This window comes from Nyctibius grandis, chromosome 3, assembly GCF_013368605.1.
Source record: "Nyctibius grandis isolate bNycGra1 chromosome 3, bNycGra1.pri, whole genome shotgun sequence".
Taxonomy (NCBI): Eukaryota; Metazoa; Chordata; class Aves; order Nyctibiiformes; family Nyctibiidae; genus Nyctibius; species Nyctibius grandis.
Window position 1 is genome coordinate 37,687,467 of NC_090660.1, and position 25,270 is coordinate 37,712,736.

At 44.0% G+C, this 25,270-nt stretch overlaps 1 protein-coding gene and 1 long non-coding RNA gene across 2 annotated transcripts; one reads left to right on the top strand and one right to left on the bottom strand.

The window, feature by feature from the left end:
• Positions 1-1,978: 1,978 nt before the first annotated feature.
• FRRS1L (ferric chelate reductase 1 like) lies at positions 1,979-8,995 on the bottom strand. The gene is made up of 5 exons (XM_068396117.1): positions 8,788-8,995; positions 6,949-7,033; positions 6,337-6,475; positions 2,889-3,135; positions 1,979-2,422 (listed from the first exon to the last, which is right to left on the bottom strand). Exons 1-5 carry the CDS (start codon positions 8,993-8,995, stop codon positions 2,250-2,252), a joined length of 852 nt encoding a protein of 283 aa, XP_068252218.1. The 3' UTR covers positions 1,979-2,249.
• LOC137660912 (uncharacterized) lies at positions 8,781-10,054 on the top strand. The gene is made up of 3 exons (XR_011047808.1): positions 8,781-8,851; positions 9,708-9,845; positions 9,968-10,054. It is a non-coding gene; the product is annotated as an uncharacterized lncRNA (long non-coding RNA).
• The last annotated feature ends 15,216 nt before the right edge of the window (positions 10,055-25,270 follow it).

A 25,270-nucleotide genomic window follows, 5' to 3' on the forward strand; every position in this document is an offset into this window, starting at 1 on the left:
ACTGTCTCAGCTGCCTACAAATTAGCACAAAGGAGAAAGAATTTCCCCTAACGATTTCTTCACTTCACCTGGTTGCTTAATATAAAACTCATTATCCAAGGCTTCAGCTCTCTGCTTCACCCAATCTTAAGGCTAAATTTTACAGCCATCATGGACCAAAGCAGACCTTCCTTATTAGGTGGTCTCCACTATATATTTCATCAGATGATGAGTAGGTTATCCAACTTGAGAGAAGTAATTTATACTAAATAAAGACACTATATGCACTTTTAAAGTTCACTTCATTCTAAATTTCTGTTCCCTCTCCTGAACTCTAGACAAGCAATTTTAAGTGAACAAATTCTTAAAGACATCAATGAAAATATATATTACCAAGCAATCTTTCTTTTGAAATAAGGATAAAGTGTTTGTGATGGAGATAAGTTCCTCTTCAAACCTGTCCTGGTTTGGCCTAAACCAGGCCAATTTTCCTTTCAGTGATTTTTACTTTCAGCTAAGTCTCCTCTAAGTAACCGCACTTTCTGAAACTAACTGCATGTTTTGCAGACAGTTTCAGAAAGTGCGGTTACTTAGAGGAGACTTAGCTGAAAGTAAAAATCACTGAAAGGAAAATTGGCCTGGTTTAGGCCAAACCAGGACAAAACCTAATTCATATACTTTAAGCATAGAGTTGAAGAATGCTGAGCCTAAAAAAAATTAGTCTACAAACTTCAGTTTGAATAATGATGCGAACCCAGCAAAGCTAGTTAATCTTTTTCCTCTATGCAGCAATGAAAATAGAGGTTAGGTCCATCACATACTTTACCAGATCCTGTTACAGAGTCCTCAAGCGTACCACATGAGATAGAACTTTGGCACAATTCAAATTTTAATTCTATTTAAATAGCATGTTAATGCAAGTTGGGAAGTGAATGAGCAATCTTATCTAAGCACAGTTGACTACTACACATATACATGTCATACACTTCCTATTATGTGAAGAACAGAAATTCTCCACAAGAAATCAAAGGTTTTCATAATATTCTGTGGCTCATAAATATGTTTTGACACTTTAAATTTCAGTAATATTTAGCACTCATCTTTGTAATATTTATTGGTGGTAAAAAAAAATCTAATGTGTTTCCTCTTCAGCTCATCTTTTTCCACAGCAACTACATTTTAGCAATGGTTTGATGAAACTAAAGATACTGCTTTTCTTATTAATCTCTATCTTTCCCTACAAATAATCTAAATTATATTTCCATTTCTTTGTAAGTTAACACCAGCCACCCAAATTCATCTTCAACATGACCGGGATATACAGGCATACAACACAGAAAAAACGATTACTTCGTACTATTACACAACTGCTTAAAAACATATTTACACGTCAGCAATATTACTGGTTTTTAACAAAAAGAGAAAAATTGATTTAATCTATTGAGAGGACGTCCTATGGCTTGTTGGGAACTTCTATATTCTCTATGATTTACATCTGTTTTTCCTCTGTATCAAGAATTTACATTACTGTGTTCTCCCTTCCGCTTGTTTAAACAACTTTAAATCTCACTCATAAAAGAAGTAGCCATTTCTTTCAAGAAGGCTGTTGAAACACTATTGTTATAAAGACATTCATCACCTCTTTTCCATTGAGAAAAATCATGTTAATGCTTGATTATGCAAGTTTAGGTTCAGAAAGTACCAGAGCAAGTAAACCTTGATAAATATAGAAAAATCTGGGACAACTGTCTGTTACTGAAGGGCAGGTTTTATACTGCTGTATTGGTATTCTGATCTTAAGTTCAGAAACTGCACTTGGTGGTATGCTGTCTGCACCAGAACTACCAAAGAGGATTATAATGTTTTCCCAAATTTGCTTTTTGGGAGCAATTTGGAAGGCAATTTTGTTATTTGATAAGATGTCCATCACTAAATTCGCCTAAACACACATACAGACACCCCTCCCACACACAAATACACACGCACACACACACGCATATTGATTTTACAAAAGTCTCCTTTTCTTTAAGCAAGTAGTCACAACACTGAAAATATTCTCCTATGTGTTCACTGATTATTCTTAAATGATTTGTCACCACTCTGCCACACAAAGGACATGGTTATGTCATTCTTCTGAGAAGCTGTGTTCAAAAGCAGCTAGATGATGATGGTGGTGTGATATAAATTCCAATAGAGAAATGCATCGTCCATCCATACAGCAGTCCATCCTGAGAAACTTCCACTGACAAATTGTTGCTATTTTCCATCGGTCATGGGGTTCCCATCAATAAATAGAAGGTCAGTGCAACAATGAGGAGCAAGCAGAATGGAGAAGAGAAGGTCTGATAGGCAGCTGATGGCATGAAAATATCTTCATACTTGTAAATACTGACTACACGCTCTGTTACGGGTGGTGAGTCTATATCATGACGAGTTATAGAACCTTCAATAAGTAAGGGCAGAAAGAAATAACATCAGATGCATTTTTTCTGTAACTCTACCAAAGAAACAGGTAGAAAGCCAAGTAATTTTCAAATCCACAGAAGCATGCAGTATTACCCTGTCAGTGACTAGGGTCATTTCTCTGCTTTCTGAAATTACACTTCTGAATAAAACAAATGAAATTCATGTAAACAATAAACATTGTTCAAAGGAATTAAAAACTTCTAGTTATGAATTTTTCTTACCTAAATTTATCTTTGGGGCGCGGGGGTAATAACTACATAGTGAAGAAAACACGTCAGGTAGGACCATTATTTATTTTGTCCTCCTTTTTATTTGTTTTAAGCCTCATGCTGCCAGAATTTTAGTTCATTTAAAAAAAGGGGGTCTAGTAAGAATATTGTAATTGAAAGACATTTATCAATTTAGGCACCCCAGTTCTGTCAGAGGCAGGGAAATCAACTTACCCTGAATTGCTGGACCCCAAGCAAAGAGATAGTACCAACTCAAATGAAGATCTACGATGGTTTCCTCTCGGGGAACGTTTACAGGACGCTTGAATCTACACGCTACACGATTGTTTTCAAAGACCCCTTCTTCATCTCTAGCAGGATTTCTCTGGATTTCTTTAGCCCACTGACCGACATTATAGAAGTGCTGTATACGGACTCTTCCATTATCGTCATGAACACAAGCCATGACATCATCCCCTCCCTACATGGTAAAAACATATTGGTAGAAGGAAAACAAAAGTGTCACAAAGCATTTCCTCATTTATGTATATAATTTTAATTATTAAAAACTAAGCAAGACCTGGAGCTCTCATTCCTTCTTTCTAAGTTACATATACACAAATATTTGTTTCCCTAACCATGTGTCTTCAATCAGATTGAACAGCACAAAGTGGATAGTAATATTTACTTACCCTTACTATCTCTGAATTCTCTTTTGGATCTTTCTAAGAGTTATTTTACCTAACATATATAACATACTTGTAAGACATAACATCACCCTGACATCATCACAATTAATTGATCAGTGGAAGGCTGTTTTCTTTTGTAATTTGTGAAGTTCTGGGATTCTGCTTCATAAAAACTGGCGGTCTTGAATCCTTGATGTGTGCAAAATCCACTGCAACAAATCAGCAACAGAAATCCAAAAAAATTTGGTAAAATAGAGGAGATGAATCTACTAAATCTGGGCAAATAATAGCATAAATTCCAGTCTCTTTTTTTCGAATCTCTTCTCATGTTCACTTAAGGGAACATCACTTCTTATATCTTTTAAGAGAAAATTAAAAATGTTCAGCATGCAGTAACAGAGTATAAAACACCATAAGATACAAGAAAAGAGTAATCAATATGAGCTTCCTCAGATAGTACAAACAGCCACCAAGCGTTACAATCGAGCAAAGAAGCAATGGACAGAAGGAAGTGCGAGACAATTGCTTGTAGCGCTCATTCATAGAAATATTAAACCAGTTGCTAAAAGAGTTACGCAAGGTCACTGCCAAAGTGGTAGAGCACTGCATCACTCAGGGATTAGCACTAATTTTAGGAGTACTATCTCGTGGAAGCCTTAGTATCTAGAACCATTAAAACACTGTGCAAGTTGGATGAATGGCATTTTACTGAACACCACTGCCACAGGTATTGATGACATATTAAATACAGGTCCTACTTCTCCAATACTAATCCTTCTGATATGTCATGCTGATGATATCTCAGTGCTCGCTTGCGTGATCATCTCTCAGTCCTTTGTTACAGGGAAAGGCGAGAAAAAGGGTACAGTTCAGCTCTCTGGGAGTATTGCTATGTGGATTTGTAAAAGATGTGCCGAAAGTGAGGGAAAAAGGGGGCAACAGGTAAAACACGTGCTTGAACAGTTTCTGCACCTTGGTGCTGCTGCAGGCAATCTTTCCAGCTTCTGTCTTGAGCCTATCTTTGCTCTCCATTACTTATTTTCAAAGTTTATTTTTTATACATCTGAGTACAAATTCCTCATTCTTAAGTACAGAGGCAAAAATAAAGCTGTTTTTACATAGAAAAAAATAAAAAGGAAAGAAAAGAGCGTTCTGTATCTCAATTAATAGAATGACATTACAAAATCCTGCCTGGGCACAAAAGCCTACAAGTGGAAAAGCATAATGTTATTTTAGACAAAGAAATAGGTCACAGGACTTTTAAAAAAAATCTATTGAGGACACAAAATAGTTTTTTTTCCTGAACTTCTGTAGCTATCCAGGCCACACCATTTTGATTAGGGCCTCCAAGGCACAGCCCACTTCTCACAGCCAAGCTGTTTTGACCCAGAGTCATTTTACCATTGTAGCCTCTGTATCCCAGGACACCAAAACATTCTGGAAGTTATAAAAAAGGATGAAGTCAGCAGGGGAACAAGAGAGGAAGACACATGCTAGCTGGTTTAGTCCAGCTGACTGATAGGCATTAGTTCATGTACACAGCAAATTTAGAAGCAAAACCTTTTACTTTATGCTTACTTTATTCTTCTTACTATAAGCAGAGACATAATGTGCTGCTTAGTGTGCCTGGGCTGAAACGTAATGGGTGCTTTCCAAGGGCTGATGAGGTGCAGGCTGTGGGACCCTGGGATCTACTGCAGGTATATCAGAGTTACAAACTGGTAACACCATCTCTGATCGCGTGGGGCCAAGTACTTAAAGGTGCTGAGCTGCTTTGAAACCCCTGTTGAGTACTTGCATTGCCAAGCATCTAAACTCTTCCCAAAATTTGGTTCCTCACAATATTAAACATGAACTGTTTTGTATGACGTGAACTGTTCTTTATGACACAAAAGACTGCCAGCTTTATTGTGTTTATTTACAGTGTCATATTGAAACATATCTAGCAATGACTGAAAAACACCTGCCCTCACATTTTCTTTCTATTTCTCATTTTGGGTCTGATAAAAAAATTATTAAGTCAGTGCGAGTCTTGACATTGACTTTTGTGGGTCCTAGCCTAGGACTTCTAAATTCTGTATTTTTTTCAGACTACTGCTTACAACTATACAAGAAACGCTCCTGTCCTCTGACTTGTGATTTAGGACACAGGCTCAGTATTTTTTTATATACTCAGGAGTGTTTCTGTATATGAACAACTACATTATGAACTGCATTTTAATCCTAAACATTTTACCATGGATCACAGACAAAACATGTTTGCATTAGTCATCTATTGCTCAGGTTTTTTGAAGTCCGTACACTATATGCTCCTGTTTTGCTCACTGAAACACAATGAAAAGTGAGGCTTTTGAATGAAAAAGTAAGAACAGGGATAAGCATAAAGCCAAATCCAATAAAATCTAGGAGAGACAGAAGAACTCTTAACAAGATTGCCTTCTAGAGCATGTATGTTTAAATTAGCAGTAGTCATTTTGCCACTAATTTGTGGCTTCCCTGGAACAACACACAAGCATGAAAAAACCCAAAAGATTTCCAAAGTTTAATGGTGAAAGCTATATTTATATCACTGAAAGTCCGCTGATTTACTGAAGAATAAAATTATTTGCTATTTAGTTTCTGATGTGCCTTTTGTCTGAGTAACGCTGACATAAAGCATGACAGGACATTTCCACATGAATTGGCTTACCCCTGAGGGCTTCTCTAATAAAAAGGCAAAAAGCTAATAACATTCAGACATTCAGAGCTGAACTGAAATACTGTTGTTATTCTCAGTGAAGAAGGGAAAGGACATGTTAGGAAGGACGAGGCAGTTTTCTGGGAGGCAGTAGGCCTGGCTTCTGCTCCCAGGCTGGCTACCAAGCAGTGCTTTGTTTTCAGCAAGTCAGTTTTTCCTTATATGCTCTGTTTGTGACTGATCAAATATAAATCATTTATATCCTAGCATGTAAAAGTATGCACAGTGTCAACATGAAGAACGGTACATGTCTTACCATTTTCTTGTCTGAAGAAAATCCCACTGCCACCCAGCCATCGGTGTCAGCACTCAACTCAAATTCAACATCAGCTCCTATCCTACGGTAACTTAGAAAGTAGTCACAAGTCTCCGCATTGCACCCAGGTTTACCGTACCTAAATGGAATTGAAAATATACTTAACTTTTCCTTTCAGTTTCCTGCTGTGGAACCTAATTATGCCTCTGCAAGAAAAAACTAAAAGAATGCATTTTGGTATAAAGGCAGTAAAACATATTATATTGTACTATACACAAAGCACCATTAATGATTACTCTTTTAGTCAAATAATGTATAGTATTTAAACAGTATGGCAAGCAATTAACACAATATTGCCCTGCTGACCTTCCTAGCCTGGTTTTGTAAGTGCTTCATGAAAACACAAGAAACAGGAAATAACTGTAGGTCCATAACTATGACATATATCCTTAAATAATCTAGTTTCCTCAAATAATACAGTCCATAACTACAAAGGATGTTCTTAAAATAACAGACATTTATTAAAACGGACATGGAACATTTACCAAAGTCTCCAATGCAATCAGTCAGCATTTGCAAACTTAAAGGTATCTGCACTCATTTCAGACTGACCTGAAGCATCCCTTGGTTTTCCCACAGTCATCCACCCTGATTTTTGCAAATGGATCCACAGGAGGAGCAGTAGGGAAAGGGTAACCTGTATAATCAGAATAAATCGTTACCAAACAAAATACAAGGAATAAAAAGCAGTAATACTAAAGAGAAAGGGTTCCAATAGCATTTACTTTGTCTGCTGATAACCAAGCTCTTCAGATTAAGGACTACTTTGTCACACACACAATCCCTTGCTCAGATGGTCCTGGATCCAGGTATCAAAATAACACTGATAACTGAAACAAAAAATTTTCTCAGGTTTCCTATATTTGTCAAGAAGGGAGAAGGATGCCGGAGCATGGCTTTGCTACACCAAGGGCAAAAGTTAACTTAAGGGAGCAGGAACACAAAGTAGCGCAGTCAGCTAACAGTTAGGGATCTCCACTCAGCTATCTCTTTGTGCACTCTTAGTCCCCTCAGGAAACCCATAAGGGAACTAAATTTGACTCCTTAGCTATAAATGACAGCAGTAAGTATAAATGCAGGGCACCAGATTCAGAGCTGTAGGAATGGATACTGAAAGGACCTTATAATACAACCTCCATTAAGAAGTAAAATAAAATATGCTTTGAATTAAAAGTTAAGAGGGATCAAAATGGGGAATTGCCTGCAGTGATGACCTGCAATCACGTGTGAACTAAGACTCAGAAGAGCCGGACAATGAGAGTTACTACTCCAAGCAATCCCCTGTCTGCTGTATGATAGTGCAAACACTTGCAAACAGACTTTTTCTGCCTTGGCTTGTAGAAGTTTGTGTCCGCTGCATGAACATAGATATTTTAATAGGATATTCTTCTATTTAGTGCTAATTGTGAAACTAGAAAGTCCTCTGAAAGTGCTTCATTGAATAGGATATAAACACTGCAGTTAGTTACAGCATCTGCAACCAAACGTTTAACCTAGACAACTTTGGCCATTTGGGAGCCCTGATTCGCTTTCCTAGATTTCCGACGATGCCAATGGAGAGAGAAAGTGCACTGTAAACTGCAAATTACAGCCTCCATTAACTGTATCAGGGGCCTGGGTAAATTACACAGCCTAAACATATAAAGTTGGCAAAATTTCACCGCATCCTGTAGCGGAGCATCACCGGAAAACTGGTCACAGGACATCCTATCTTCTCACGCCTTCCTTTTTTTAAAATGTATCGAACAACTGGTTTGCAATGCAGCCTAGCCACAAAACTGGAGGTTTAACATTCTGCCGTTTGTAGCTCAAAATAAAAAAGCCACCAAAAGCAAACGCAACTATTATATTTTTTACCAATTAAGAGACCACGGGGCATTTCGATACCCACAAAAACCAGGACTCCTCCTAAGTCACCAGCCCGGAAAGCTTTTCGCGGGAGGGTTTGCGCCTCGGAAGGCGCCCCACCGCCGGCCGGCCCCGCTCAGCGGGACGGGGACGCAGCCCGGCCCCCGGCCCCCTCCCTGTCTCCTCCCGCGGCCCCCGGCTCTGCCGCCCGTCGTGGGCTGCCCCGGCCTTCCCCGGGGGAGATGCCTGGGCCCGGGGAAGACGCTGCGCCGCAGCCCGGCGGGCAGCGAGGCGCCGGCCCTGCGGAGGGCCCGGGTAGAGTACCTGGGGCTGCCCGCGGTCCCGGCCCCGGCCCCCGAGCGGCAGGGCTGGAGGCCGCCCGGGCGGCGGCGGGCGGAAGATGGCGGCGGGCGCTGGCCTTCGTGCTGAACGCCGCCGCAGGGCCGCCACCGACCGCCCGGACCGGCCCTCCCTTCCCCGCGCCGTGCTCGCCCCGGCCGCCGCGCCCCGCCCGGCCCCGCCGCCTGCCCCCGGCCGCCGCACCCTCCTCGGAGAGGTAGCGCAGGTCGTAGAACTCGTTGGCGAAGGTGCCGTACGAGGAGTCGTGGTGAGGCCGCGCCGCCTCCTCGCTGTGCTCCCCACCGCCCGCCTCCCGCCGCCCGCCGCCCTCCTCCGCCGGGCTGGCGGCGGAGCCGGCCAGGAGCAGCAGCAGGAGCAGCCGCCGCCAAGCGCCGCGGCTCCGCACCGCCATGGCGGCGGCGGCGGCGGCAGCGGCGCCCGAGCGCGCCTCCTGCGCGGCCGCCCGCGGGCTCCTGCGCCGCCGCCGCCGGCGGAACGGGGGAGGCGGCCGGGGAGGAGCCGGCGGGCCCGGGGACGGGCGGTGCCGGAGGGACCGTGGGTCTGGGTGAGGGGAGGGTGTTTGGGGGGAAAAGGTGTGGGGGCGGTGTGTGCGTGGGGGGGTGCGCGGGAGCGGGGTGCGGTGTGGCCCCCAGCCGCGTCCCAGGCAGAGCCCCGGCAGCACCGAGCCCCCCCGCCGGCACCACCGCCGAAGGGGTGGTGGGTGCACGGCGGCCTTCCCCGCTCGCCAGCTCCCCGCGCCCCCCCGGCCCCACGCCGGGAGCACCCTACAGCCCGCCCCGCCCGGTCGCCACCCCGCCGCTGGGACACCTCCCGCGGGCCGGTGCAGAGCTCTCGGGGGGCAGCACCAGGCCCTCCCCGGGCGCCCCCGTGTCCTCGATTCACCAAACCCTCTCATCACGTGCCCGAAGAGGACGCGGTAAATCCCGCTCGGTAATTGCTGGGCGAACTTCTCTCTTTTCTTATTTGTCATTTTTAACGACTTCTGGGCTGGGACTGAAGGCGCAGCGCGACTTAACGTTTGTTTCAGGTAAAACCCCACGCTGGTGAGCGTTCGCTGTCTGATTGCGTGTTCTTGCTTTGTGTTTTATGCAATGTAACTGCAGCGATACGAATATGCTCGAAACCTGCAGAACTGAAAGGAAGCCCAGCCTGTGCCCCCAGAGCCTCGCCTGGGTCCTTGTAAGTGACGCTGGACTTGCAGCTAAGCGTTAAGGATGCGTTTGCGTTCTCGCTGTGCCGTGGTATGTACGGGTTGGTGAAGGAACAATGACCTTACGTCTGCCGTGTTCGCTGAAGCGGCTCTGTCCTCGGGTTTTGTCTTCTGGTTATAACTATGATGTCTTTTTTATATTGTTATGCATAGTTACACTCCCTCCTCAGAGTCTGGAAGAAAATTCAGCAAAACATCGTGAGGGAGGGAGGGAGACAGAAGACACAGCAGTCGGCAATATTCTGAAAATTAAAATAACCCTCAATTTACATCTTTCATTTTTTTAGCATCAATGACTGAACTGAGTTACTTTTTGCTGGGGCACTGAGACTGCCCAAGACCCAGGCTGCATTAGGGATAAGTTCATTCCCTTGGGCTGAGCGGTTGCTTGTAATACTGGAGTGTGCTCAGCTGCATCCAGTGGAGGATATTAACCCACATCTCCACGCTTTAGTCCAGTGGAGAAGCATGCTCCCTCTCACTCCAAATAGAGAAACAGACACATAGAGGTAAAAAATAAGTTGCAAAAGCAATTTTGATCGCATGCAAATTCAATGTGTTTCATACTAGTGTATGGAAAAGCTATGGAGAGCAACACCAAGCTCAAGTGCAAAAATGAGTTCCTTCTTCCCACCTCACTGAGCCTGGCAAACTTTACCAGGCCAGTGGGAAAAAAACAAACAATTGACAATAGAAAAACCCTTATAAATGAGGCTAACAGGAAAATAAGGCTGCAGCTTATTCTTTCTGGCAATAATCAACTCTGATGAAGGCCCCCCGTCTCCTTTTTGAAATAACTAGCTGAGGGTTGTGAAGCCTGTGAAGAGGCATTTGCTCAGCGAGGGAACAGCTGTCAGCTGCACGCTGTTTTTTCCTCCCTGGAAACAGGCTTTAGCGCACTGCGATGCAGGCGATGCTTCACAGTAATAGTAAGCACTTAGGATATTTATCATGTATTGCTTGTACCTACATGACACCTGTCATTTTAAATCTGACAGCTAAGATAACTGTCTGATTACAGTGGAGCTGCACTGATTTTCTAAGGTGAAGATATGGCTAAGAGACTGGCCCTATTGCATGTGCCTCCCTCCTCGTAAATCCTTAAAAATTAAAATCAAAATACTCCAGACACATTTTTTCCCTAGTAGAACCTCTTGGGTTTTCCTGAAGGTTGTCCCTATCACAAAAATGGGTTGCTTACAGGAAGCAAACTGCATGAAGTTCAACAAGGCCAAGTGCAAGGTCCAGTTGCTTTTCTGCTTCCGTGCATGATCTAGCAGGTTTTCTCCATTTGATAGTCTTCTTATAAGAGGCTCAGCTTCCTTACTCAGCTCTCAATGAGTTAATCCTCATCCCAATTCACCCCAAAAAGCCAAAGCTGGTCAAGTTCATACTGCCCCATCTCTTCCCAGCTCCTTCCTCAGGAACAGCTCCTTCAAGTCTAGTGCTCCTGGTTATTTCCATCAAATTGACATTTATTGAAAAATCAGTATGTGTCCACCAGTGCTGACTGACAAAACAGCTCCTGAGGCAGCAGTTTTCTTACAATAACTCTGCAATAACCTGAACCAGAATTTGTAATTCATACGCAGTTTTCTCAAACCCTAATTACAATCTTATTCAATACGTTGAATGTATCTGTTCTACCAGTAATTCATCTTGGGCTTTCCTTTATTAAATGACAATACAAATTTTAGAAATTGAGAAATCATCCTAATTTCGTTAATAGTCATTCGTCCCGTGCTCTAGTCACTACCTGTCACTCTACAGAAACATGCTTGCTGTGTTAGTTACTTAGGCTAAGATCTGGGAGAAAATATGCTAGGAATTTCTTGAAAGCAGAGCTTTTTCACGATGTTGTACAAAACCGACTGATGAAGGAAAAAATGTCAAATGCCAATTCATTAAGAATATCTCCTATGAGAAAAGTAAAAACTAATCTATTGCCTTAGAAAAAACAAAACACTATGGAGGAAAAAGATGTGTGCTACTAAACAGAGAGATGAGTGAGTTTTTGGAGGCACGGTACTGCTTTGGGCCTTCTGGAGAGAGGCAAGAAAATACAAACTCTAAATATGTTATCACCCAAATAAAAACTGCATTAGATCATTAGATGATCTTTTGCTCAGCACTGGTAAGTCTTTCTTTTTCTGCCTCCACTGAGTTATGTATCTGGTCTTGCTCCAAGGGCAATCTTGCCTCTGCAGCCAATACTGCTCACAACAGCACTCTTTCTATAAAATTAATCTAATGTAGGAAAAAAGCAATGTCTCCAAGTTCTTTTCCGAAAGCATAACGTACACCGATCTAAAGACTAAGTCCAGCAATCTCAGACACTAAATCAGCATGAATTTCGCTTCAGTAAGCACTCTGGACCCTTCCCAAGGTATATTAAAACTGTGCAGCTTGTTTTCGTGCTGGTTTACATCAGTCAGCTTATGTCTTTGCCTCCCAAGACTGCATTTTTTACCTCTCTGGCACTCTTTTCTACCCCAGCATGAATGCAGCACTGGGAAGTAAATCTACCCTGAGAGCCAGATCTGCCAGATGGTGGCACAATGTGTACCAGGAGGTTTCGGAGCAAAACTTTTCCCATTTTTAAAAAAGTCCTTGTTACAAAGAGGCTATTTATAGCGTTACTCTAATAAGGAGCCAAAACAGAGCAGCCTTTTATTAGAACTTCGCAATAGAGGGCATTACATTGAGGCCTCCCCGTGCATAAATTCCATTTACTTATTCTGCATAAATTGGCCTGGAGAGCTGAAAAATTCAGCTTGTATTAGCAAAGAGCTCATTTAGGTAGGAATGTTTTAAAGAGTTTAAATAGTACTGGCAGAATTCAATTAATTTTGTGTGTGACAATGTCATTTCATCCTAATTAGTTCAGAACTCAGAAATAAGAAAAAAAAAAAGAGAAGACCCTGTTCCCTCATGAGGGTCTGTCTGAAGAGTTATGATAGAAGTTCTGTAAGTTTGCCTGTTGGAAAACAGTAATTTAAAACATCCTCTCCCCAGCCCAGACTCAGACAGCTCTGAGTCTAAATAATAATAATAATAACAACAACAACAACAATAACCATAATAATAACCATAATAATAATTATAGTAATGCCCTTATCTTCCAGGTGAACGTAAGGGGGCAGGAGAAATCAGCAGAGAAGCTCCTTCTGGCTTGCTCCTCTGCAGTGAAGTTGCTTTCTCTATGTCCTAACTGAGGCAGCCCCTCCAAGGAACCAAGGGCCATAGGTTACACCTTGTCCCCTCCCGGATAAAAGCTACAGGAGTGGACACTTTGCTTCAAACAAACCCAGGAAAAACTCCTGGATTAGGGGAGTTTTCTCTTTCTCCTGGGGATGTTGGAGCCTGGGCAAAGGGCAGCCCCCAGGCTCCAGGGACCCACTCCAAGTCTGGCTTTGGGCTGGAGCACCCCAGTCCCCCCTGCTGCCCCCAGCACTGCACAGCCCAGAGCCCCCCAGCCCTGCTGCCACTCCCCCCCACCAGATATACCCAGTGCCTCCTCCACACTTTTTTTGGGCTTGGGGAGCAAGACAGGTGCTCTCTCATCCACAAATGAGGTAATGCATTACATTACAGCTACTAAAGTATGGCTTTTTTTTTTCTTTTGAGGAAGGGGGAAGGAGAGCAGGGGAGAAGGGAGAAGAAACTGGGGAGAAAGAGGCAAGTTTCCCCAGGGCACATCCCATACCTATGCACATGCTGAGGACGATGCAGCCAGTGAAAATGCTGTCAGTTGCTGTGCAGGGCTGGCCTCCTGCCCCCTGCCACGGCACCTTCACAAGCCCGCAGTGAGCTCCACCAGCCCTGCGACTCACAGCCATGCTGGGCCAGCTGCTTGCCGGGAGGCAGCGGTTTTGGCAATGGCACCCACCTGCCGGCCAAGGGGCACCGAGTCACCGAAGTACCACCAGGTCCCTGAAAAACTCCTGGTCACAGAGGTGGTGAGATGAGAAATGGGGCTTTTTCCACCTGCCAGCAGGAGGGGGGACCAAGGGGACACTGCCCAGGGACCCACGGTGAGCCTGGAACCCGAAATATGAACCCTGAGAGAGTCTGGGGGAACATGGGGCAGCCAGAGCCGTCCCCGTGCATCCCTGCCTCTTACGGTCACTGAATACATATAAACTAGTTTGCGAAAGCCATTGGCCATTAGAGGAACGGGCTGAGCGAGATGTACGCCCAAATGACTAAAACACATTTATGGGACTGCAAGAGTCAGACTTCTCTGTGTTTAAGCAGTAGCGAGGTAAAGGCTTCTCAGGCAGCAAGGGTGAGTTACGCAGCACTGGAGGGAAATTACAGCTCAAATTCTGGCCTTTGTCTCGAGCTTGTCTCTTTGCCTGTCCTTACCTAAAGGCACGTCTGTGTTTGTTATCTACAGGAAAGCGGGAGAGGGGCTTTTTACAAGGGCAAGTGATGACAGGACGAGGGGGAATGGTTTTAAACTGAAAGAGGGTAGATTTAGATTAGATATTAGGAAGAAATTGTTTTCTGTGAGGGTGGTGAGACACTGGAACAGGTTGCCCAGAGAAGTTGTGGATGCCCCCTCCCTGGCAGTGTTCAAGGCCAGGTCAGATGAGGATTTGAGCAACCTGGTCTAGTGGAAAAGTATCCCTGCCCGTGGCAGGGGGGTTGGAACTAGATGATCTTTAAGGTTCCTTCCAACCCAAACCATTCTATGATTCTATGATTCTATGATTCTATGATCTGCTCTCCTTTGGACGGCAGAGAGAGTCAGGTGCACAAGTGGCTTTGCTGACTTTAAAATAATCTGTTCTCTTGTTTGCATTTAAAACAAGTGAAAGTTATACCGAAGGCTGTGGGTACTGAAGGGGTACATTAATCAAGAAGAGTTAAGCCTCTGAAAAGCCTCCCCATGGGCTTTGTTAACATCCACGAGGTGCATAAGGGTCTTTGAACCTTGGATGCGGGGATGAACTAAGCATAAAACAATCTACTCCGATGTAGAAAAGATCCCATAGGGCTGCTAATGGCATAACAGCAGCAAGCAACTTTGGAGAGCTTGGATGCATATTGTTTTGAAATGCTTGTAAACTAAGTTAAAAAAGAGAGATTTTTAATATTTTAATTTATTTAAGTTGTTACTAATATTTAAATTAGCAAAGCCACATTGGGCTTCTCACCATGCCCATGAAGTCAGAGTTCAACATGGTTTGCTTATCCAGAGATACTAGAATACAGGAATGTTTTATAAAACACTGTTATTGAACAGAACAAAACATTGTGTAATGGCCGAGATTTAGAAACACTTATACCAGTCAGTGTGTGGGTAAAACCATTGTATCTGAGGGTTGTTAGGGGAGAAGTTGCCTCTTTGAGAGAGGAGCTCTAACCACAGTTACGTCTCTTGTTTCTGTGAACCAAAAAGATTGTAGCGTTGACAAATGGTTGGGATTTTCTTGTTAAGATCTTCATGTGAACACCAGCAATAAATAATAGTAAACTTATGTTTTCTTGTTTCTACTGTGCAGCTACGTAATGTATCCTAAGGTTACTTCAATGTTTTTCATACAGATGTTTACAAGGATAAACCTAATTAAAGAGCAGGTATTTAACTGGTTTATCTTCATTTGGCAGTCAACATGTGCACGGAGGAAAGGTTTCCAACAGCCTCAGGTGTATGCTGTGCAATAACCCCTTCCCTTACACTTCAAATAAATGAGAGCGTATTATGAATTCTGAAGCCATTTCGGTATGTCGTTAAGTCGATGCTTCTGAGTTTTGTTCTGATGCTGTTGCTATGCCAATTTGAGACAGGAAAACAGTCTTTACAGCATTTACTGAAAACAGTGCTCATCAGTGGGGGGAAAAAAAGATGGGGGGGCAAAAATCCAGACACCAATCTGGTACTTGGAGAGAAATGCAAACTCCTCTGTTCTGATGTCCAGTTCTCCCGCACGTGCACAGAGCCCTCTCCCTGCCATTGTAAAATATTTGCATATGTCAACACCCCCAAAATGTAGCAGCAGATAGCAAAAAAGCACTAAGCTGAGGCTTTCTCACCTCTCCTCACAGGCAGTCACAGTGTTGCTGTGCTGGCATCCAACAGCTTTACCAAACCCAGGCCACGCTGGGGCAGGGTCCTTTTTCTACGTACAAGGAGACGTGCACAAGCCCTGAACCTAAACACAGAAAAAGCAGTTAAGCTGGGATCTGCTACATGATGTAGACACTTTAAATCCTCCATCTGAGTTTTCTTCTGAACATCCCCTAAGAGAGATGAGTTTGCCCACTCCCTTAGCCCTTTGGTACCCTGGCCACGTACGGAAGAGAGACGTCTCAGGCAGACAGGGCTGCACGACTGGCTGAGGAGTGCCGTGATTTAATTGTGCAGGCTCCAGGCGAAATGGTAACCATCAGGCAGGGACTGGATGCTGTTATAGTCCCAGCCCCAGGCAGCCCCTCAAGGATTGGTGTTAAAGTTGTATGGCATTAGTGCTCACAAAGCAGCACAGTTTTTTCCATCCATAGTAATCAATGCTTCTTCTCATGAAATGTCACAACATTTAGTTGGAGTATTTTTAGAAGCATTCACATTTGCTAAAATGACACAAAGCAAAAAAAACCCCTCAAATTCGTCAAAACTCTCATATGTAGGGAAGTATCAATATTGATAATATTTTCAAAGTGAACATCAATAAAAAGTTTTCAATTTTCTTATTTTCTTTAGGGAATCAGAGTTCTTGTTTGATTCTAGCATTTTGCTCAAACTCATGACATAATTATTATATTCATATTTATTTTGTTTGCCATTGCCCAAACATTTCAGCAGCATCAGAAAAATGAGTTAGGATACTTTGTTAAGTTTTATCCACGGGGAATTTTAGCTTTTCATTCCCAGTTTGAAGGATGTGCTCAAAGCACAAGAAACTCCTACTTCTCTGATGATCAGTCTGTGCTGAAGTTAAGGTTGCCAGCCTTAACTCGCCCCAGCCCCTCCACCCAGCTCCCTGCCCTTGCATGAAGATTCAGCTTCTAATGACATGATCATACATGAGTTTTTCCACAGCACCTGTCCCATTTGACAGCCTGCAATGAATGAAAGGGCTGAGCAACATTTATTTTTAGCTGCTCTTTTCTATTTGAGCTTTACTTTGGGGGCAACTGTCAAAAGCATATTTAACCACTTACTTTTAAAAACTTGCACGCATCCTTCCAGCCGTGGCCCCACGCTTATGAAATTGACCTTCAGAACTACAGCTAAGCAAAGTCACAATTTCTTAGTAGAAGACTATTTTGCTTTACTTTTCCAATTATGTTAAAGAAGGGGCCCAGTAGCAATTTGCTTTTCTCATAAGGGAACCGGGAGACCTGTGTAGGCTTGAGATGCAGTATTGGCATTTCAACTTCGGGGGGAGAAGGGAGCTCTTCCAGCTCTTCCACAGCACCGTAGTTTTAACAGACATCCTCATCCTGCCCCATTTGGTAGAGGAACACTGTTACAGGTATTGCATGTAGACCATTTAGCGAGACAGCTGGCCACGGGCCCGAGGGATGCTCGCATGGACAACACAAGCTGTGCAGACAAGCACTGGCTTAAAAAGTGTGTAGGCAGGACCACAAAAGTAAACATTTCTGGTGCTTCCTTGATCTTTGTTTGAACAACTGACCTTCACATCGCTTCCTCTTTTCTTCACTGGTTGTCCTCCGTCGTCAGCAGTCTCATCTTGTGCTGCTTTCTTTCTAACTGTTCCCGTACTGGGAGGGTTTGACAGGTACCTGACCCCAAAAGGGGGCTGGCAGAGGGCCTGAATGGATGCTGGGTGCTCTCTGTAAACCCTCAGCACCTTCTCCTACCCCAGAATTTCCTCTTCAGTCCTGGCTGTTCCTCCCCTGCAAGCCCATCCGTCCCCTCCCGCTGCTCAGTTACTGCAGGCAGGAAACCTTCCTCTGGCTGCGTGGGAGCCTGCCAGGCAGCAGCTCACCCGGCTGCTCCGGCTGATCAGGTGTGCTGCTCGGCCAACAGAGACAGCAAAGTGTATATACTTCTAGCATAAGAAATGTGCAGCGAAACCTCTGCCACGTAACGCTTGCACAGACAAGAGCACAAGCGTTTCAATCCATTCATCAAGTGTTTTCACTTCTCTGCATCCCAGGTGGAGAGGATACGGTGACCATTCGGGGATGTGCAGGGCACCGAACCTTTGGCTTTGTGTGCTCTGGAATAACATTTCCCATTTGCTCACGTCAACCCCTGTTTACAGATCAGTCCCACAAACCTCCGTGACTGGGTGGTAGAGGAGCAGTTCAATCACAGAGGACCATATCGTTCATTAGCCCTGACCAGGTTCATTGCTTTCTCTGGCGTGATGGCTGAGCAGGCCGGCTGGTTTCCTAACACACACAAGCACCTGTGGACCATATTTGCACAGCTGTGTATCCTTCAGGTGAGCTGCTCACCTAACCTGACACTGTCAGATCCCTGAATTGTGTTGCAGGTGAGTAAAAAGGAGAGCACTCCTGGATGCAGTTGTATACGGGGCCACAGGACATTGAAAGTGATGCCAGTTGTGCACTGCCTTGCTTTCAGCATGTGACAGAAGAAAGTAAAAAGTGAGTTAGGACAACATTTACAGTAGCCATCAGTGGAAAAAAAATGGGAGGCTTTATAAAAAAACCTCTTTTCCAGTTATTATTCACATTCATATCTAACAGTGGTTTTTCAGGAACCTGCCCATCCCATGTCCCTTTCCCCTGGCCCAGGTTTCTGCTCAGTAGGTACCACAGGGGTAATGGGGTCTTGAACTGAGATTGCTTTTTATAAGCTATCAGTGGTTATTGTCACACGACTCCCACAGATGAGATCAAGGTTTCATTGTTCCAGGTGATGCATCCACACGGATGTCACAGGTCCCTGCTGCAGGGCTGGCACTGAAATGAGGCAGCAGATCACGGAGAGCTTTGAGATACTACCCCGAGCTGCTAGCTCGAGGTTCAAATAAGCCAGCGGAGTTCCTCAGAGAGTGACATTACCAAAATCTCTTGGTGAGCTGACTTCATGGGCTAGAAGGGAAGAATAATATTTCAAACAAGTGGACTGGCAGAGTTCAAAGGGATAATAAGCATTTAAATTCAACATGAAAGACATCTTCCTCTGCAGAGCTTTAGGATGGAATGTATCCAGGCAGATAAACTATTTAAAAGCCCCTTTAATCAAGTCTATTAACATGGAGATTTTTGTCTTAATTAGAAACATCCCCCTATTCAATTGCATTAAAGAGAAAGTGATACAAAATGTAATTTATTTTTCTATTTGAAATTGTTTTAAAAGAACAGTAAAAACATTTTTCCTTGCAGAGAATCACTGCATCATTAAAAGTTATCTTTGAGAGAAGATTCATTTAATCCATTCCATTGCTCACATTTTAACTTGGAGCGAACTGTTGTACTTATATTTCAATGAAAAACCTACTTTTTGGCTTCCCAAATATTTAATTTTCTGACCATAAGCAATAGTGAGACAGCCTCAAAGGAAAATTTTTCTTCTCAGAAATTTCATGGGGTCTCAAAAGAAGCTGCAGAAAACAATGCTAGCTCACATGTAAAGCACAGTTTCTTTTTCTTTTTTTTTTTTTTTTTGTGCTTTTGGAAGCAAACCACCTTAAAAGGAGCCTATCCATTCTGCAGAAAGCAAAGCACCCAGAATATTACCATGCACTTGTATTCAGCAAAGCCTTTAAGTGAGCGCCAAAAAGGGAAGATGGTGCTTCAGGAGCCAGAGAGGACTGCCAACGCACCTCCCTCCTTCCCTCAATTAGGGCCTCAAAGTCCTGCCTGAACTGGGCTCCCTTCTTCCCTCCAAAATAGCTATCTACTATTTAGTTCACCATGACAAAGAACATGAGAAAGATGAATAGGACCAGAGAAGCCGTTACAGAACGGCCGCAGCAGGGATGCTTCACACGGAAATGTGGCACCTGATGGAAATAGGCAGTCCTCAGCAGGACGAATGTTGCTGTTCACTTTATTTTCAGACAGATTTGCAGACCTGTGTGGTTATAGAGGAAAAGCAGCATATGGGACATGCGTGAAACCTCACTGAACCTCCCACACAGGGCTAAGCCTGCCAGCTAAGAAACATAACCCTGAGCAGGGAAAATATCACCATCTGATGGAGCTTTGCCAGTGTGAAACAGCATTTCTCACAAGCTGAGAGGTGGTTCAGTGGGACAGCTGTGGTGGAGCTGAAGACATACCCTGTTGGTGCTACTAGACCTCAAGTGGTTGCAGGGTCATTTGCTCATCAAGGTCCTCTTGCTTTGCACTCCTCAGACTTTTAGGTAATGTTTCTGCTGTGAATCCATCTTCCTTCCCAAGTTGATACTGACTAAACTGGCACACCCAGAAGAAAGAGCATATATGGCAATATAACAGATACATCAGTGCAGTGCTACCTCTGGTTTACAGCACAGCCGTGTGCCAACTGAGCTACTTTGCTTTGACTCTGTGGCTTGGTTGGCCAGCTTCTGTAAAAAGCCTTTTGTCAGATTGCAGAAAAACTAAAAATAGCTTTGAAAGTAGCCCGTGTTCTCCAAGATGTCTTGAGCAGTGCAATGTCAAGGTGCATCTTACGTGGGGCACTCTCATGGTGCCCAAAGTGATCAAACATCCCCTTACATGAACTGAGTAGCGCTGGAGCAGCAGCATAACCAAGCATCTGCTTCATAAGGTAGAACGTCCCCATGCAACCACCCATCCATACAGTCTAGTTCTTCCACACCCTCCTCAGCCCTGGCATGCTGTGCAAGACTAGCTTCAGATAGCAAACATTTCAGCTTCGCTGTTTTGCAATAGTCATATTAACTTTGTCCTGGTGTAGCTGCCCTGTTTGGGCAGGAGAACGTATGTTGGACGGCAACTGCATTCTGAGGTTGCTGTCCTGCCAGGGCTCTTCAAAGAGCAAGGTTGCTCCCTGGAACTCACTAAAAATATTATATGTGTACAGCTTGTCCTACAGATCTGTGTGGGTACAGAGCAGCATCTACCTTTTTACAGGGTAGGAGCATCTGTATCACCATAGCTATCTACAAACAATGTAATCTTTTCCAAGCAGGTCTAAATCACAGGCATCATCTTCCTTTACTTGGCAGCTTAGTCCTCTACCTTAGCCCTTCAGAAACGTGATGAAATATGCTAATTTCCACAAGCCTGTACTTGCTCCCGTTTCTTAGAAGGTATTTGTGCAGGCCACAAGCTGAATAGAGCTGTGCCAGCTTACAGCAGCAGGCATCTGGCCTGTACCCTCTTGTGAGCAGTGGTAGGACTTGCCTACTAAGCCTTGAGCATTGCCTTGTTCTGCTTTGTGCATTACAGACAACTTTTCCTTGAGCATTCATTTCTGGAGGAACAGAAAAGGCAGGATCTGCCTGAGGTGTTTGGATGGTTTCTAGGCATTAAATCTACTTAGTTGCTACTTGAAACTAAATCCATTTGAGAGTTGTTCGATGACTTTAGTTAATTAACGAGGGTTTTATTTGGTGCTGGTTACTCTTAAATTCAATGAAAAAAAGATTATTTCCAGTATTGTCTTTTCAGATAAGAAGAATTATCTGCTCTTTCTGATGTAATAACTTCTTAGCAAGTAGCCAAGAAAGTTTCATTACTGCCTCCTGAAGGTGAAGAAATGTCAAAGGTATTAAAACATTGACATTTTGCTGCAGCGAGGTCTGTGAGTTCAGCCAGACAGCTGCCTGAAGGCAAGCTCCAAGATTACTCATCCGATTTTGTTGCTGTGATATGGTATTGTGGCGTACAACTGCCGTGACTCACTCCCTCCCTTGTCAGGCTGCACACAAATGGCTTTGCCCCATTTGTTGTGGTTATAACTGATTTGAAAGGGCCAGCACTAGAAAGCCAGAGCTGCTTGTGGTGTTTGTTTTGATAATGGAACAAGAGGTTTCTAGAATCTGTATTTATTTTACCAGTGCAAAATGAAATGCTGCACATGACCTGATGAGCAGATGCTGACAAAACCAGTATTAAATCCTTTGAGTTCAGGTGGTTGGGATAGCTTGGCCATGTCTAAATGCCCTAACAAAAGATTATTTCCTCCAAATGATCCTTCCTTCCTTCCTTCCTTCCTTCCTTTCTTCCTTCCTTCCTTCCTTCCTTCCTTCCTTCCTTCCTTCCTTCCTTCCTTCCTTCCTCCCTTCCTTCCTCCCTTCCTCCCTTCCTTCCTTCCAGCTTTCCTGGTCCCATTTTCATTTATTACAGTCCTTTCCAAGAGCACAAGAGAAGACAAGATGAAAAAAACCTTGCTTGGTGAGAAGAGCTTGCCTGTCTGTGTGTCCAAGATGCCCGTTCTTCTCGGTCACCTACTGTGGACTCTGGCTACCATCCAGCTGTAACTCTGTCCTTCAACCTTGTGCTGGTGCCTTTAAGCTTACCATCACCCATATTTTTGATCTTGCTCGAATTAGACCATAAAAAGGCAGACAGTGGTCATCCAGCATGTAGAAGCAGCCTCAGTTTCTCTGTCTGCTGGCCAGGACAGCCTGCGGGATGCCCTTGGCTTAATTCACCAGTTCTCCAGGCTGCCTGAAACTGTTGCAGGTCACAGTGGGACAACCATTTCACTAGCACGTTTCTTCCCTTTCTCTATGTTTCAGAGACACTGAACACTTCTGGGCATCACTTTCTTTTTCACAGAAGAAAACAGGACAAAGAGCTTTTTTTGACAGTTTGAAAAGAGCAGATTTACTTGTCTCCATTTCTTTGTTCAAGGAGGTGGTAAGAGATGTGCTCTAGCAGTACAGCAATGAGATTCAGCTGGCAGTCAGTCCTTCTCCCCTAACCTGTGATCTGGCTGGGCACCCAAACCAGTGCAAAAGCAGAGGCCTGAGTAACATCAGGAAACACCTTTCCTCAAATCCCCACTTTTGAATTAGAGTGGATTTTAAGATCAAAAATCCCACCACCACCATCAATGCAGTCTTCACAGGGTAAGGAAACTCTATTCAAGCTACAGCAAGACCTTACTGCCTTCTCACCAACTCTGTTCTTGGCCTTGGTGTTCCCATTGCATTTTGTGCACCAGTTCAGAACAGTGCAGTAAAGTCCAGCAAATACACTTTTACTCACCTGAATATTTTTAAAGTCTTACCTATATTTTGAAAGGTTTGAAATCCAACACACACAGCAGCATGGTACATTTACAGATTATGATTTTGTGTTTTTTTTTCCTAAGCTAAGTAGTAGCAGACATTCTCAGGGCTTCTCTTTCTTTTCCCTCCAATAGGCAAAGTCTTGTCTCCATGGTCATAGTACAAGTCAAATGGGAAGACAGTTTCTTCTAAATCCTTTTCCATCCCCAAAGGCCCCCAAACTCTTTCCCTGAGCCTGACCTCAAGGGAGAAGTTATCACTGTTTGTGCCTGAGGTCTCCTGGCTGCCTTTTCTCCTGTTGCGTTTCTGCCTTTGCCTTGGCCCTTACAGACCATGGTATCTCTGGAGAAATGCAAGCTGTAAACCCTCCTCAGCAGGACTGTGAGCAGCTGCATCTTGCCAGCTTTCGCTTGGAGCAGATAGCTCTGCCCGCAAAAGGGCTTTATTCTCTTGCATATTTACCCTGCATGAGACACAGCCGCTGTGCAGAAAACATCAATGAATTTTAAAAACGCCAGTGAGCCATCACCTGCTGCCTCTGTGAAGTACAAAGCAGAGCAGGCTGAGGGTAAGCCCTTCGGGCAGAAAGGAAGTCCACAGATTAGAGAATACAAGTAGGACTGTGGATAAAGCCTTTTCCAGTGAGTTTGGAAAGCCACCAAAGCAAATACAGGCAGTTATTTATTTCTTGTTGGTATTGTATAGGTTTCTTCCCAGGTGTGGACACGAGCGTTTATTCACGTGTGGCAAGTTATCCTAATTCTGCCCTTTTATTTCCCAGGGTTTTAGTTTTTCTACTGGTTTCCCTCTTTAAGCATTTCTGAAACACACTGCTGGTGCCATGGTATGACCTCCCCTGGCTAGTGCCAACCCTCAAGTCTTCCGTTTCACGAGAAGCGAGAGCTCTTTCAATTTTGAATGGCAGGGTTTCTTCAGAGCGGAAGCAACACTGCGTTCCTGTCAGCTCCTGAATGAGCCTGATGACTGCAGGGTGTATCTTGTGCTCACAGGAAAGGGATTTACATTGGTCTTCATCCCCCTGGAGCTGTTCAGCTGAGGAAGCTCTGCCAGGACATAAGCTTCTTGCTCCCCCTCGCAGACTGCAGATACCTCTGTGGTTACCCGTGCTACCAAGAGCTTCTGTCCATTTTAGAGTGTTTTTCAGTGGTGAGCCCTTTCCCTGCCTCTCAAGAACCCCAAGACAAGGGAAGCCCATTCAGTAGGGCTGCCCTGACTTGTGGGTTTCAGCCTGTTTTGTGAGTGATCCCATGTTAATCACCAGCCTTTGCCTTTGGAAGGATCCCCAGAACCTCAACACCAATGCACTGTGCTTATGCGTCTCTTGCTGGGGCTACGTCTGGGCTCTCTGTAACCGAGCTATCTCCAGACAGCAAGAGCTGAAACAGCATGCTGTTCTTTATATCTAACTGGTATTTTACCCAACAGAAGTGCTGTTAATCAACTGCAGTTTTCACATTTTCACAACTTCAAGACAAATTCATGGTGCTGGCAAACCAGAATTTTTCAAGGTTAGCTGTTTAGGCATCATCTCCTGTGGTGGCAGCCCAATTGCTCCACACTGGGCCACAACTGTGCTCTTGTGAGGCAGTTGCTGCATTTTCCTAATGTCTCTCCACTGAAGGAATGCCAGTACTAGGATTTTCTGTAGATTTCCCTATACCCCTTCTTTTTTTGGGAGCTCACTCTTCTTTGGTTTCAATATCCAGTTGACATTTATATGTCCATTGCTCATCTTTCTGAAGTGATCCCATTTCCATGCAGATGCTTTAGATGAAATTCCATTGTTTAAAGTTTATTTCTGTCGCAACCATGTACACACAAGTAAGAGAAACCCAGGAACACAAAAATAAGTCAAGTATGGCAGAGTAACTTTGCAAGCCAAAAGCTATCTTTTATTGCTTTCAAAGCAGAAAAAGGCCCAGAGAAGTATTTCTCCTGTCTCTCAAGTCCATTTCCACTTGCCAAGACACATTTTAAAAGTATTGTATTAATAAATAATAAAGAGTCCCACAAGTTAACACGGCATGCTAGGCTCATCTATTTGCACCAACATATAAAAATCACCTACAAAGCAACCAAAGTTTCCCGCTGCCCATGCAGACTTTGGTGCAACTCTCCTTCCCGCCTCCTTCCACTCCTCCAGTTCAGAAAAACAGGAGACTGCTAAGACCTCTGCCGTGCTTTCCTGGTACCTTTTCCCAGAGGCCACAAAGCCCCTGCACCACCTGCGCTGTGCTCCGCAGCGCTTGAGGGAGGGATATGCACTGGGCACTTGTACCACTGCCTACTTCTC

What these genes read in the sequence shown, in the direction of transcription:
- FRRS1L (XM_068396117.1), bottom strand. Translation starts at nt 8,995, where the DNA reads ATGGCGGTGCGGAGCCGCGGCGCTTGGCGGCGGCTGCTCCTGCTGCTG. An exon ending in GCGCTACCTCTCCGAGGAGG is followed by an intron (nt 7,034 to 8,787) that starts GTGCGGCGGCCG and finishes CTGATTATACAG; the next exon opens with GTTACCCTTTCCCTACTGCT. An exon ending in TTTCTTCAGACAAGAAAATG is followed by an intron (nt 3,136 to 6,336) that starts GTAAGACATGTA and finishes TTTACCATGTAG; the next exon opens with GGAGGGGATGATGTCATGGC.